Here is a 15,505-nt window from a genome sequence, read left to right on the forward strand (position 1 = left end):
TGCACAGGTTTTTTTTCCGCCTTCTTAAATATGTTATCCCAGAGGCATGACCACTGTTGCTGATGGGCCCAGCCTTGGCCAGCAGTGGGTCTGTCTTGGAGCCGGCTGGCATTGACTCTGTCAGACATAGGGAGAGCTTCTAGCAGCTTCTCACAGAAGCCACCCCTGTAGCCCCCCTGCTATCAAAACCTTGGCACACAAACCCAATACGTTTCACCCCTCGCCTCTGTGAAGCACATATTTAAGAGTTATCATTAAAATCCACATTCGTCACACAATCTTCACAAACTTCACTCACATCAACAAAAAAAAAAATTCCCCACACCAAAATCAAAATAACATCAATAAACCTAATACACTCCTTCAGAATAATGAACTTCTCAGTCACGTGTAATATATTAAATGCATTCAAGACATCTAACATCCTAGATGTTAAGTTAGTTGTCAGGGAGGACCATACAGAAATGATTCAGTGATGTGGATTTGTAGGTGGCACGCAGCCTCTTAATTTCTGAAACTTTATAAATAGTTCAGCTTTTGATAGGAAAAGAGGAGATATGCTGTGACAGTCATGAGTTAGTTAATATTTAGAAGCCCAGTGCCTAGAAATACTAGGATTTATTCCCAAAATGTCAAAGGAAATGCCTTCACTGACTACAGTAGGCTTTGATTCATGCCTCTGAGAGGAGATAAGGTGGAAAAAAAATGTCATGACTTTGCAGCTTTCTGGAACTGAAAGAAACTCCTGTCTGTTGAAAATCTGAATGCTTTAATTTTATCTAGCATTACAATGCTCCAACACATCAAAAGAATTTAGAAAGTCATTTAGCTAATGGTGGTTTCCTTAGTTATGTCTCAGATTTGTCAGCCACAGGAGGGTACAGAGACTTGCCAAAGGTCAGTCAGTGGCAAGGTGGAGAAGAAAACCAAGGATTCCCAAGTCCTAGTCAAGTGATTCATCTGCTAAATGCAACTTGCTCGGTTTTTCCCAAATGCCAGACGAATCTTATCACTGTTGATGTGTTTAGGTATTTTACTTTTCTCCTACCTTGTTTGAAACAGTTCATCAGAACAGAATTAAGGTTTACTATATTTTTACACATCATCTGCAGCTCCTTCATTTTGCCTGGGTAAAGACTAGTTGTGTAATGTATTTACTCTTCTCAGCCAAAAATAAGAATCTGTTTTGTTTGGGTTTTTTTTTTGGTTTTTGTTTTTTGTTTTTTTTTTTTTTCTTGGAAGGGGTAGGTGCTTGCAGACTACCTCTATTTATTATATTTTAATTTATTAATGTAGATCTCTCTTGCAGGGTAATCCCTCTGTATAGGGACATATGTTTTTTTCAGTAAGTATCCCATTTCTTCCAGCAATTATTCATCTCTAATATATTTGGAGTATGCGATGAGTCCTTCTAAATGCTTCCTAGCACAGATATAGGACTATCTAAAGTAGTGCTTTGGTTGTTACTTTCCATCCTTTAAACTGGTAAAACAGATAAACTGGTGATGGAAAAAATGTCTTCCAAAAGAGCTGGGATTTTTTGAGTGAGAAATGACTTTATTACAATCAAGCTTCTTTGTTCTGAGTATAACTTTCTATGAAACTTGTGATCTAAGGTTTCTAAGACCCACATTCAAGCTATCAGTTTGATCCAACTGGATCTAGTAGAGAGATTCTGACTCTTCCAACATTTCAAATTAACCAAGTACAGATCAGTTGAGAGATTTGAGATTTGAGATTGAGTTGAGATGTCTTGTCCAACCCTATGGCTGATAGAAAGGTGTGTATGGCATACAGAATTCCATTGTGCATTGTGTCATATATTCTGCTCACCATAATTAATACCGAGAATGAGTCTGTCCTTCTGGCAAAATAAAATTTGGCAGAAAAATACTGTTTCTCACTTAATTCTTTCATGCGGTGTTTTGCCTAAATTTTTCCAGAGTAAAAAATAATTGCACAAATGAATTGGCAGGCTTTAATCCTGATTTTTTTTTTTTTATTTTTATTTTTAACTCACTCAAATCCATTTTCAGTTTTTGGTTCTAAACTACAGTGTGTCTGATTTTAATATTATTCTTAGCTCATTGAATGGAATTAGATGCTCTAATGGAGTTTGACAGACTGGCGCTACTGCAGTTTATCAGAGATTCCTTTTAAGAAAGCTCCTGGGAAAGCCTGCTTTGATAAAAGACTATGGCTAACTTAGCTTTCATTTTTAAACCAGGAGCTTTCATTTCTGGTTTGTCTATTCATTGTGTAGAGTCAAAAACCATTATCAAAATTCTGACTGACTCTCTTCTTCCAAATAACTGCTAAAAGAAGCAATGGGCTACGTTCTGTTAATCAAGTTACTTTTGCTATGATGTTAGTAATTTTTTAGGATAATGACAGAATTTTGTGAATACCATAAAAACATTTACTCTGTCTTAGGAAAACAGGATTTTAAATTCATCTTAGAATCAGGATGATATAGCTAGAATCCTATATTGGAAGAATTCTGGAAATGTTGAGAAATTATGAATCAAATGGTGGCAATTTTGACATTCTTTCATTCAAAATACCTTTCATTGTTTTAATTACTCTTTTATTTAATTATACTCTTCAGGAATAGATGACAGAAATACTTTTTTTCAAATGAAGAAATTTGTTTGACCTGAAATATTTGTTTTCATAATTTTATTTCATAGCAAATACTCACGTTTTGGTTTTTTTCCCATTCAAATTAAAATAAATTTCAAAACTGTAAAATCCATTGCAAAAAAAGCTTTTACCTTCCACATAGGTTCCCCCCAAAAAAAGGCATGTAGAACTTCTTTTTTAATACTCCTTGCTGAATAAGAACACCTATGGCCTGTTTTTCTTAAATTTTGTCATGTTCTGATGAGAAGCTTGACTAATTTGTATAGTTAATGAGAAATGAAAAAATGTTGCTTGATGTGGAGAAGTACCTCATTTTGTCACTGAAGGGCAGGCTAATATTTGCATGCTTTTCTTGTCTTACATAAACCTGTATTTTGCACTACGGTTCCCGAATTGCTACCAGCAAGAGCTATATTAGGTAGGTTTGCTTTTTAGCATGAAAATTGCTAGTGTGTCAGTGATGTTCTCAAAAGCAATAAAAAGATGGAACTTCTGGAACTTCTACTGGCTCAAAGGAGATGATGGTAAGATTTTTAATGAGGAGGGAAAACATACTGGTGTTATTGGAATGCTGGTAGCTATATTTTTATGGAAAATGGTTTAAATGCTCTGTTTCATTTATTTCAGTACTCTTCTTGATATGGTTTTTTTTGCATATAGAATGTACCATGATTTTATTTTCTGTGGACTTTACACATTCTTTTCTGTATTGTTCACTTGGCAGATCAGTACTTCAGTAATTCATTTGTTTTCCTTTCTTTTACGTTGTTCTTAAAGTGAAAATGGGTGAATTAGACATGCTTTAAGAACCGACACAGCCAGAATATCCACGACTGTCTAGTTTCTGTCTATTCAGATTAGGTAAAATAAAATATTTGTTTTCAAATAAGTTGTGTAACAGAGGGTGAACAGACTACTGTGAAACCAATCCATCTGTCATATAATGCTACATTACGGTATTATGTCAGCAGCCCATTTTTTTAAAAATGCCAAATATAATTGATACTGAAAGCTTACCATACTGTAATACAATTATTAAGAACAACTTTTTTACAAGAGCGTAATTTAAAAGTTACTGGTAAAAATCTGTTTTGATGGTAGCAGTTATATTTCTGTATTTAATGGAGTTTAATGCCTCAGAGCAATTTAAAGGACCAAGAGAGCTAGAAATTTAGTTTTTATACAGTATCTCAGTTCCCGAGATGCTGAAATATTAGCAGAAGACCAGCTTGCCTCCTTCAGTCTTCCCCCACCACGGGGCAGAAAGCAATGCAGAAATCACCGAACTACTTAGGCTTTATCTTCTCCATATGTTGCTGAAACACTGGAACAGGTTGCCCAGAGAGGTGGTAGGTGCCCCATCCCTGGAAACATTCAAGGTCAGCTTGGACGGAGCTCTGAGCTGCGATGTGGCTTTGTAACATTCGGGATCATCTGACATGTGAGGAAAAGAGATTCCAACCAGACAAATTTAGATTTAAAACCATTAGTAACAGATGGTGCAAGAAAGCTGTACCAATTTAGAAAACATCTGTTTTTGTGGACTTTAGAATTAAATGACAATATTTTGGAGTAAATGTAAGTATTCTCCTGAGGAATGTCACTTTTTTTAGGTAGATGAATATATCATGACTCTGCTATATCCTATAGCTAATATTTTCTTGAGTGTTTTTCCTGAAGGCAAAATGCGCCATTAGCTGCCTTTCACCTCTGTATCCGAGTTAGCTACGTATAAGCTAAATTAGTCCTTGTTTTGCATCTCCTACAAAAATGTGTGCTTGTGTTTTCTTCTTTAAAATCTTAGCCTGTATACTGACCAGGGTACCAGAATCTGTTCTGGTTTTTTTCTGTTGAATTTTGACATTTTCTTTTGTTCCTCCTTGGAAAAAAAATCTAAACCTTTTGAACATTTTTTGTAATATTGTTTTGAAAAGTCCATTTGGGATCTCAGAGGTCAGGTTTCCAGTTGAGCTTGTCTGTTTCTGAAATATACAGCAGACCCCATTTTTAATGTCAAGACCATCATACCACAAACGATCAGTACAACTCTGGAAACATCTTGGCTTTGAAAGACCATATTTTAAAAATATGTATTTTGACTAAGAAACATTATTTCTATCTCTGGTAGCACAGTTTAGAAACTCAAGTCATGGCCTGACAAATTAATAAATATTATTTATGGTTTCAGCTGCTTTAAAAAATTATATTTTATTCTGAATGAAGAATTCTTACAGAAATCTCTATTAATATAAATACTCTTTCACCAAGACCTCCTTCATCAAGCTGTGTTTCCTGCTTAAGTACCCATAGTGATGCTTCCTTTTCCTCTGTCATTCTAACCAATGTTTCACACCTGTGCTGGAAATAATGATTTTACTGAAAGCAGAGATACAATTTCCAAAATTATCACTGACTTCAGTGGTTTTGAAATTTCACCATCTGGATGTGTTTTTTAACTGCTTTGGATAAGCTTTCCCTGGTTTGATTGTGCAACACTACTGTTCAAGGTTTGAGAAACTTGTGTTTCTAATTAATTGTAATTAATAATTTCTAAGTTCCAAGAAAAACAGATAAATAAACTGAAATGCTTTTCTTTATCTATCTGGAATTTAAACATGAAGACCATTCATTTAAAGAGGTAACTTTTGCATGAGTGCATAGATTTTTATATTTTCCATGTCTGATTGTGACATTTCCTGAATATAGAAAATGCTTCTTGGCTTGGGAAGGCCAGAGTAAAAATAAATGATGAAATATTAATAGTATGAAACAATTTTTAAAGAATATTTGAATTATTTTTCAAGTGGTTAATTTAAAAAATACAACCTTTGTCCTTACTTAATAAGTTTTTTTGTTGTTTGAAATTGCATTTTCATGAAGGCCAGGGAGCTGGAATTGCCACCTACCCGATTTTTCATATAGTTAGCATAGCGTTTTCTATAACCTTTTCTTGATTCCAAAGCTGAATCAGTACGATATATTCCCCCAAAGTTATATGTTTTTTCTGTAATACCAGTGGAGTAGGTTTTAGAAACTACTTCAGTCTGCTGTTCACTGTCCAACCATATAGCATTAATATATGTGCAGTGAACTGCATGTATACCCTATATATTTAGATGTAGAACTCTTAAGTGAGATAAAAATTAATCTAATTGAAAAAAATGGAAGTAATAGCCCATGCTGTATTATGGGTTTGTTGACATAGTTCTGACATGCTGAATTCTTCAAAAAATATGCTGACAGAAGCAAACTTGTACTATTTTTGTGAATTAGAATAAAGAAGCGCTTTTTTGGTGAAATGCTGTATTAATTAAATGTTTTCTGTTCAGCTTTTCCAAAGAAGGCACAGTAAGAAATAAATCAGGTGAAACTGTAGAGTCCTGGTGGAAATGGAAGCTTACTGGGAGATCTCCAGTTTACCCAGTGTATGAGGCAGAGAAAAAAGTCATATTATGTGACGTTGGTACAACAAACCACTAGCTCAACATTAGCAGTCCCTGGGAGAAAAGGGAATAACTTATTGGCATAAATCCCTATCTACAAAATGTACTATATGGTATCTTCAAGATTTTCCATTCAATATTGTACAGTTTTATGTGATGGGGATTAACATTTATCCATTCTTTATCTAGGGATCACTGACAATTTTATCTTCCAAACAGGCCACATGATTACAGGTTAATCATAGGAGTTCCAAGTATGCTTTTAAGTTATCCTTCCTCCAAAAAGTATTAAAAAGAGGTCAACTAAATTCTGTTTCAGCAAACCATTTTTTTTTTCAGCATTTTTAATTCTCAAACTGTATTTCTTCCTCAGGTACTCTCTCTTCCAAATAAAATGTAACTTCATAGAAAATTCTTTGCTAAGCAGTAATCAATATCTGAGCTGCCAATACCTTAACTGATTTTGCATATTCTATGTGATTTCAGTAAACTTTACATGAAGCTTTTGCTTTTTTCGCCTTTGAGAGAACATATCTAAGAAGGGATTTGTCTTCATCAACTTTATTATTAGGTAGTTCAGCACTACTGAAAGGTGGATACTGCTTGTTTTATAGCAGCCTAGCTGTGTCTATGTAAGTGCATGTTCATCCACTGTCCCTAGGACTCCCTGCTTCTCCAGGTATTGATATCCAGAATTTGGTATAACTGCTCAAAATGGGCAAGGCACAGGAATAAAAAGCAAGAGAACTACTTGCAGGATTTGTAATAAACTACAAGCACTTTTTAAATGAAATGCTGATTTTGTTGATTAAGCATTTTGGATGCATAAGTAACACAAGAACATGCTTAGAATTATCATTCCAAAAGCACAGTTCTAAATCAGCAAAGTGTGCAGCGTCTATCACATTCATGCAAGTTCAGTGGTGAACAGGCAGTGTTGATGGCAGGGACATGCCCAGTGGGACTGTTCATCTAATTAGAAAAAACTCAGGTCTCAATAATAATTGCACGGAACTGGCATCTATAATCTAAATTATTCTTAACAAATGACAAAAGCCCTGCACTCATTTAATGTAAGCACAGGCTGCTAGTATATATAGTACCACCCTTGTTTTACAACCAACTTGGAACATTACCTATTTGCTGTATATGGCACAGTACAGACAAAGAGGGCAAATAAATTTGAATCTTAATTAGAAATTCACAATTTGATAATTACAAATGCAGACATAAAAGTGATGACAATGCTTCAATACAGAGTTTTGTGCTACATGCAAAGCCAGAACATCTTTGGCTCTCCCCAAGTATTCTCTTTGAGGACAGAGTATGAACTATTTGCTCACACTATTAACTTCATACTGCAGAAGGAAAGCGACATGAGGCAGAAGTGTCAGTGTCATAGGTATATGTAGTAAATTAGGCTCCTCAAACTATCTATCTCCTTTGCATCCATTTAATATGATTGGCAACTTTTGTGTTGATTTGTCATTTGATTTTATGGTGTCAAATGATTACTTCAGCAAATAGAGGTTCTGAAAAGCATGAGACCAGTCATTCTTGTATTCTTTTCATTGAGTAAGTTATTCTCTAATTTAATGTTCATCAGAGAGTACTTAGGGCAGTTCCTTGTATTGGTAGACCGGAGAAGCAATATTGCTGACTTAGAGGAACTCCTGGCTGACTGTTTTTTTTCAGCAAGCTCAGATAGTTCATGCATCACTGTCATTAACAGTTTGGTTAATCTTGCATGTTTTAAGCCATCTTTCAGCATTGTATTTTAGTCAAAAATCTAAATGTACTTTTCTGGACTTGTGAATGTTTTAAACTTTGTTTTCATCCCAAGTAGGAATGAAGAGTTGAAATAACCCAGTTCTGTATTAAATGGAAGATGCTAAAATCTTTGACACAGAGATGTCAAACCATCTCATTTCTACACACTTGATTTAGAAAAAGAGTTGTCAGCACTCCTGACCTGAGATGATTTGTTTAGTTTGGTGAGCAACACTGAAATATTTTATCTGGCAATCAGCATGCCTGTATCTGTGCCTGTCAGTGCAGCCTCCCGGGGTTTGTAGTTCTTATATTTTGTGCTCTTTTCTTCTCTGTGATGCAGCTTGACTAGCTGAACGAAGCCCTCTGGTTCACTGAGTTGGGCAGCTCTCAGGTGGCACTGTGATGATTCAATTAAAGAAGGATATTGCAGTAATTGTTGGCATGTGTAGTCCAGGCAAAGAGCAGCTCACATGGGAAGACAGAGAGTCTGAAGCTCCTAAAGTGTAACTCTAATGGGGTAGTTTAGCCATTCATGTAAATACACAGATTTTTTGCCTCAATGAACCACAGCAAAATACTTTACATTTTCTGCATCCTGCAATTGCAGGCTTTTTAGCTGATGGAGGTCTCAACAGAAAATTTGTAATATAATTGGCAGTGTGTGAGACAGAGCGTATGTAGTACAATGGAGTTCCAAGAGAGGAGTACTGTTGAAAGCAAGAGCAGTTACAGGTAATTCATTATCAGTATAATGCTAACAAGATAAGAAAATATCTATCTATTCTGTATAGTTAGCATGTGTTGGAAAACAGAAAAAATAGCCATTACCTTGTAAGTAACCTTGCAGCTTTCTCCTACCCTTCTGGTTTTGTTCAGCCCGTGTTGCGTCATGTATGTCTCTGCGTGGGGGGCTGGCTAAGGAAAGCTTCCGGCAACCTGCTGGCCAGCTGCACTGATGACCTCGGGCTCTGTAACGTGTTTAAGTAGGGAGGCGAAAAAAATGTCTAGGGAAACTTGTTGCGTAGTGTAAGAAATTATTACATATTGTAACTTGTTGTACTTTGTTAACAAGTTTGGATGAGGTTTGTAGTTAGTTCCACTGGGTTATTCCACCTCTGCATTTGGGTAAAATGAAGAAGAAAGATTTTAGCAACATTACCAAAGCTGTAGTGTGGGTGGACCCCAGTACACTCAACATAAGAGCAATCCCCTGTTCTGAGGTACGATAACTGAGTACAAAATTATGCTTAGTTTCATTCTCGTATTCCTGGGTATACTTTTAATTCCCTGGCACTGAAATTTGTTTTAGTAACAAAAATCAAGTTGAGATATCTGTAAATGTATAAGTAGGTCAAGGCTTCAAGCTCTTACCATGTATCTCTTGAACTTTAGTTCGTTCCAGACCATTGCTTTCTTTTTCTTGTCTTGGAATCCTTGTATGTAGTGACCATCTTTATGTGGAGTTGATTTAGGCTTGCTTTTAAGGGGAGAAAAAACTCTTGTCCTGCACTGACAAACTTTTTGAGCTTTTGATTTTTGTTGTTGTTAAATTAATTAAAAGACCCCACTTCTTAAGAAGAAGTGATGCTGAATTATGGTGCAAGGGCATAATTTTTGAAAAATTTGTGGGTGATTAACAATGAAATTCATATTTAGATTTAGAAATTTAAGGAACCATAAATATTGTGCTCCTAGGAGTGTATTCACTTGACCTAGCTGTAAGTAGCTAAAGGATACTAGTCCTGGTTTGTTGTCAAGACTTGCCCTGTCAATAATGGAGAAAGACAGGTACCTTTGGGTGGTGACTGATGATTAAAGATAGAAGAGGTGAATCGTACCCCATATGGCAGAAAACTCTTATGATCATATCAAAGGAGAAGAGAAGCCTAATAAGTATAGTCCTTCAATGGACTTTTAGTAATGCAGACGACTGAGAACGAACACCTTCACTTCCCATTTGATAACTTGTAATCTCTCTTCCCCATGGCCAGATACTACTGACTCTGCGGGCTTGTAGGTGTTCTATGGGTTCTGTCCCTGGGCTAGGTCATGCATGTCTCCATGCCTAGCTCCCGGTGCACTTGGAGCAGAGTCAGTGGTCGTTATTAGGCAATGGCTCCTGTATCCTGCAGCCTTTCTATTCCAGGATATCGCTATCATCTTCTTTCTTTTTGCTTCATATAAGATGCATTGTCACTGTTGTCATAGAGTTAGTCTTTGAAATAGATTTCACAGAGTCCTTACCTGTCAAAATGAAGACTGCAAATTATCTTCACAAGGAGATGAGTGAAGTTTTAAATATTATTATTATAAGTTTGGTCTAAGTTGCCTATGCATCAGAAGGTTAGTGAGTTTTTGTAAGGGTTAGAATTGCCTTACTGGTAAACAAATGGCACATTTTTTGAAGTATACATTTATTTAAAAATGCTCCTGAAGAATCCTTGCTGCACTGTGAACTTCATTCTAGCTACACTTTCCATTTTAATTGTGTATAATGATGACTGAAAAGCTGAAAGATGTGCTTGTACAACTTCCTTTTCTCAAGCACATTGAGCTTCATTTGCAGAGTAATCAGGAGGCAGTTGTTGTTTGTGGATTTGTTTTCTTTGAGTTCTTTGAGAAGGCTTAGGGCTGAAAAAGATCCCATTGCATGATCAGAGCCAGTCAGGTTTAGCCAGCGAAGCACATAAGAAAAGAACTGTGAAAGCCTAATTCTGAGGTGAAGTGAATGAGCTTATATATCATTTTTGAGCATCGGGTCAGGTGACTCAGAAGCAAACAACGATACATCAGGAAGGAAAATTATTATATCAGGCAGCAGCTTGTGTTTCCCAGATTAGAATTATTGAGCAAAATCAGATGAACATTTTCTTTCATCATTCTAATTAAACTATTCTGCCCTTTTCATTGTCTTAGGTCATTGTTGATAAATGACAGAGAAGTGCCTTGAGTGCTGCTTCCCAAATATACTTAAATGTTTTTCAGTGGAAGAGATTATACATTTGCTGAATTTAAAGCAGCTAAAACAGAAATAGGGACCACATATATTGAAAGTTAAACTGTGCACCTGCATATGTTGGATTAGATGGTTTTGAATATTTAATTGAAGCTTTTTTTTTTTTTTATTTTGCCCTTCATTTTCTTGAGTTCTTATGTTTAAGATTTGAGATGACCACAAAATACACGTGAACTTTTAGATTTCTGCGCAAAAAGGGACAAGACAAATAAGAATTTTGTAGTCTAACAGATAACATACAGAATCCCAGGTCAACTGTAACTAGTTAGGAGCGTGCTGTTGTGTTGTATCTTGTTTCAGAACATTCCCACTCACTTATGCAGTAATCTTTGTACGCTGAATTAACCAGGCAGTTCACAATGATGCTGTCTGGAGTGTGAGTTGACTTTTGCACAGAGGGTGTTCGCTCCTGACACGGAAAATAATTTCAGTTAGACGTGCAGGGGAAGGTGTAATTTTGTGGTGCAGATATCCTAGAGCTCACTTTGCTAATCAAAACCAGAGAACTTCCCCAGAGCTACAGTCCCTATCAGAGTTAGGCTTTATACAGTTTAGATTAAATCTTGTCCATGAAGCAAGTTTAGGAAAGCATATGTGGATGTCAGTTAACAATTTATTCTGTATACCCTCAAAACACTGATTACTGACAGCACTAGGAATGTGAGGCATTCAACGTTTGCACTCTTGTGTGTTCCTGAGAAAGAGGTAACTGCATATCACTACCTGTAATATTATGTTCAAGGATTGTGTCCTACATTTGTAGTAATCCTTATTATAATGCAAGTATACCTTTATCATGTTGCCTTATGTATGAATTGTCTTCTAAACTTTGTCCCAGTGTAACATACATTATTATTCACTCTGCAGTTCTAGCAATATTCTTATAAGCTTATGCTGCATGTATGGAATTTATCATCAAATTTACTTCTGTTATTTTCTATAGAAGACCATGCACCTACAGCTATAATTTATTTTATTGTTTAAAGCAAAGATATTCACTTGAATTTGAGTGATTTCTTCATTTAAGGGCTCAATAAGACTGAATTTAGAAGGGGTTGAAACAAGCCTTCACTTATTATATGGATAATAAATGTAGAGACAGATTCCATTTCATAGACAACAGTTTGTCTGCTTGAGAATTTCTTCAGAACATTATTAATAGCCTTTTCTATTTAAATAATTAAATTCCATGTCAGATGAAAGTCATTATAATGAACATTGGTTCTTTTCTTCTGTTACATTTATACATTCCTTAATTCTGAGCAATAGACCCTGTCTTCCACATCTTGCTAACAGTATCTACTTCTTGTGTGTACTTTCTGTTTTGGACTATGCCACTGAATTTGTGTTCCTTGGGTTGTTAATGTATGATCCATAAGTACATGGAGCATGTGAACCTCCAGACACTCTCTATGTAAACAGGTTTTTCATGAACAGTCAAACTAATTGATTTTATTTTCATTTTTGGTATGGATTTTTGGTTTTTTCCTGTGTACAGCACTGGTGACCCCAGCTCCATTCCCCTTTCCTGGCTCTATACAACTCCCCCATTGGGCCAATTAATGCACAGCTGCAGCTAATGCTGATTTGCTGTTTGCTGATTTGGGTCATCTGACTTCAGTGGAAAAAAGGTGTATAACAGAATTTTGTCTCTTTTCTCAACACAACCCGGCCACAAACTTTTAATGAATTCTTTGGGAGCCCATTGGGGGGACAGAGGTGAGATAGAAATTTTTTTTTTTTTAAGATTTGACCAATACATTAATATAAAATGCTCCATCACACAGTTTTTCATATGGAGTATGTTGGTGTTTTAAGGAAAAAGGAAGGATAGTTGTAATTCATTTTACCACAATATCATTGAATATTTTCAGAAGAAGTTAGATATTCAAAGAAAGAAAGAAAGATGGAAGTTTTCTAATGTGTAAACTTCAGTTATGAAATGTGCAAGAATAAAAACTGGTATTGTCAGCCAATGACTCTATCTAAATATTCTTTGTGTTTTCCAGTAAAAGAGCTTGCTGTTCATAGTCCACATGAAAGTGAGCCTTTGGGTTGGGCATAATTTATAAAATGTACAGTCCAAATTAGCCTAAAAAATGGAGTTGGAAAAAATGGGCTAATGTAAAAATAAAAAAAAAATACAGCAAAGTGATTTTAAACATTTTTATAGCCACTCCATTACCTACAAAATATCTTACATTTCTTGCTCTGCTGTCTCCAGGGATGCAAAATTGCATGATGTTGTATTTTTTTCCTCTTCTCAAAAGAAAAGGAATTTTTGCTTTGAACTTAAAAGCTCTATTTTTGTTTTGAATAGCCTTTATGAGAACTGTATCTGTCCCCTAGAAGGCTCTGAGTCTATTTTGCCTTTATATGTGGTACAATACCAGTAGTATAATCAAAACACGAAGCTCTATATCCAGCAATGGCTTTTAACTACTTCTTTTAACTCCTTTTAACTAAATCTCTTTGTTCTTCATTGGTATTTCTTTCTCAAGAGATTTTGATCACATACTTTTTTTTTTAATGTTGTCCACAAATAAATTACTTGCAGTTTTTTAACCTGTTCAATAAAAATATAGAATATAAATTATAAGTTAAAAAAGAAATAACAATAGTGGACCTGTCATTCTGAGAGACTGATCTAGGATTTCTTGGAGAATTTATTTTAGGAAATAATTCTGGATTTCTTTCTTTTTGTTTCTTTCTTTTACTTTTTTTTCTCTGTGTTCAGATGGAAGACGTCATAGCCCGCATGCAAGATGAGAAAAATGGGATTCCTATTCGTACAGTCAAAAGTTTTCTTTCCAAGATCCCCAGTGTCTTTTCTGGTAAGAGTCAAAGTGAATTTCATACTGTTTAAAGTTTCCACTCTACTGTATGTAAGGGGATGCTGAAATGGAAAACACTTTTAACTGAGTGCTATGGGGAATTCACAGTCATCTGGTCTGGAGGAGACAATGACTATCCTTTGAATACTTTAATTATAGAAATTTTTGATGTGTCTCTTACATTGGAGTGGGCTTACACAGACATGTTTTTGTCATGTAAATTAAATGAAAGGAATGCTTAATTTACTACAAAAAGTCGATTATATGAAGATGGCAATATTTTTATTGCAGAGTTTCTGCATTTCAGATCTGTTTTTTAGCCTGTTTTCATGGCAAGTATGAGTTTAGCGTATAGGCCAGTACGTAAAGATAAGAACTACCATAGCAGCAGCACAAAAGGAAAATCATCACTGCACTCTGCAACTGATACTGAATTGTGGCTGTAGACATTTATTACAACAGTTATGATCTGCTTTTGTAGCTGGCTGTCTGTGTGCAAGAAGCTAAGACTGAGATGTCTGTGGTGATTTGCAAAACAGCTGTAAACTTTATAGCTAATCCAAGTCAGTATTGCCATATGCACAAAAATCGGTCCATTTATTAATTAACTAGTATAATATATGTATTCATTTATTGACATACTTTTATATCAATTTATGCATATGTATATGTGGATATGTATCTTTCTGTGCTACCAATGAGTTTGGAGTTCCTTCGAAATAGATACCATTGTTGAACCTACTTTTTCCATACTCTGGTAACAGTTGCAATTTTCGTAATGCAAAAGGTAATCCTTACATAGAAAGTATTTATAGGAGTTTGTACTGTCCAGAACAGCAAGAAGAATTCTATACGTTAATTTTCAACCTTTGGAATGTTTTAGCTAGTGAATAATTCTGGCACAAAGAAAGAAAGAGTCTTAAGAGTGAACAAAATGTCTTCATGATTTTAGAAACTACTTGCACAAAAACTAGCCTCTGGAGAATGGACCTTTATTTCCCATAAGTTAGTACAGCATGGCATCCTATTAAATGATCCATATTGTTATTCTCTGCCTTACCTTGTGTGCTATGCCTTTCAAATTAGACAGACTATGGTTATTTGTATAGCAGGAGACGTTATTTACCAAAATGGTTTTTTTTTTTTACTGGAATAGATATCATACTTTTTAAGGTTGTGTTAGAATATATGTACAGTAGTACATAGCAGTCACTGATACAACTACTTTTGTATTGAGGCATTAACTTTATCAACTGCAGGGGGAAAGAAAACGTATAGGAGAGTTCATTTTTTTCACCTTTGCAGTTTTTCTCCCTCAAATACCAGGGCAGTAATTTTTGCTAGACATGACTAAAAAACCACCAGAACAATACAACTGTCATTTTAATTCAATTAATCTACTTTCCTGTCAGTTCTCTATCCTGGATGGAATCTGAACTCTTCCAACTTTCCTGTTGAGAGTAACAGGTTTCCTTTAATGTGCTAGGAGTTTGTGTGTATGCAGCAAATGAATCTCAGCTTGAATTCAAAACTATTGATTGTTGGGAAATATGGGAGTATTGTTATCTAAAGATCATGATGATAATCATGAAAATGTATATAATAACAGCTTATACTACTGTTATTACCCACAAAAGCATCCGTATGGAAATGATCAAATCAAGAGCAGATGCTCTCCAGTTAAAAAATACATGTAATGTCTATATGCTCTCATATGTATCTCTGTACGTCCATGCATAAAAGCATGTATTATACCCAGGCATCTGTCCAGGATTATGTCCATAAAAATTGGAACT

At 35.3% G+C, this 15,505-nt stretch overlaps 1 protein-coding gene across 13 annotated transcripts in view; it reads left to right on the forward strand.

Moving 5' to 3' along the window:
* RGS7 (regulator of G protein signaling 7) overlaps positions 1 to 15,505 on the forward strand; it is a gene marked incomplete at both ends in the record, with an annotated part of 253,613 nt that overhangs the window by 95,369 nt on the left and 142,739 nt on the right. For all 13 annotated transcript variants that reach the window (XM_082305535.1, XM_082305536.1, XM_082305538.1 and 10 more), the window contains one exon: positions 13,613 to 13,709. In XM_082305535.1, coding sequence (XP_082161661.1) covers positions 13,613 to 13,709 — 97 coding nt within the window. The remainder of the gene's footprint in view (positions 1 to 13,612; positions 13,710 to 15,505) is intronic.

The sequence above is a fragment of the Platalea leucorodia genome, assembly GCF_965183815.1.
Source record: "Platalea leucorodia genome assembly, chromosome: 3".
Classification (NCBI taxonomy): Eukaryota; Metazoa; Chordata; class Aves; order Pelecaniformes; family Threskiornithidae; genus Platalea; species Platalea leucorodia.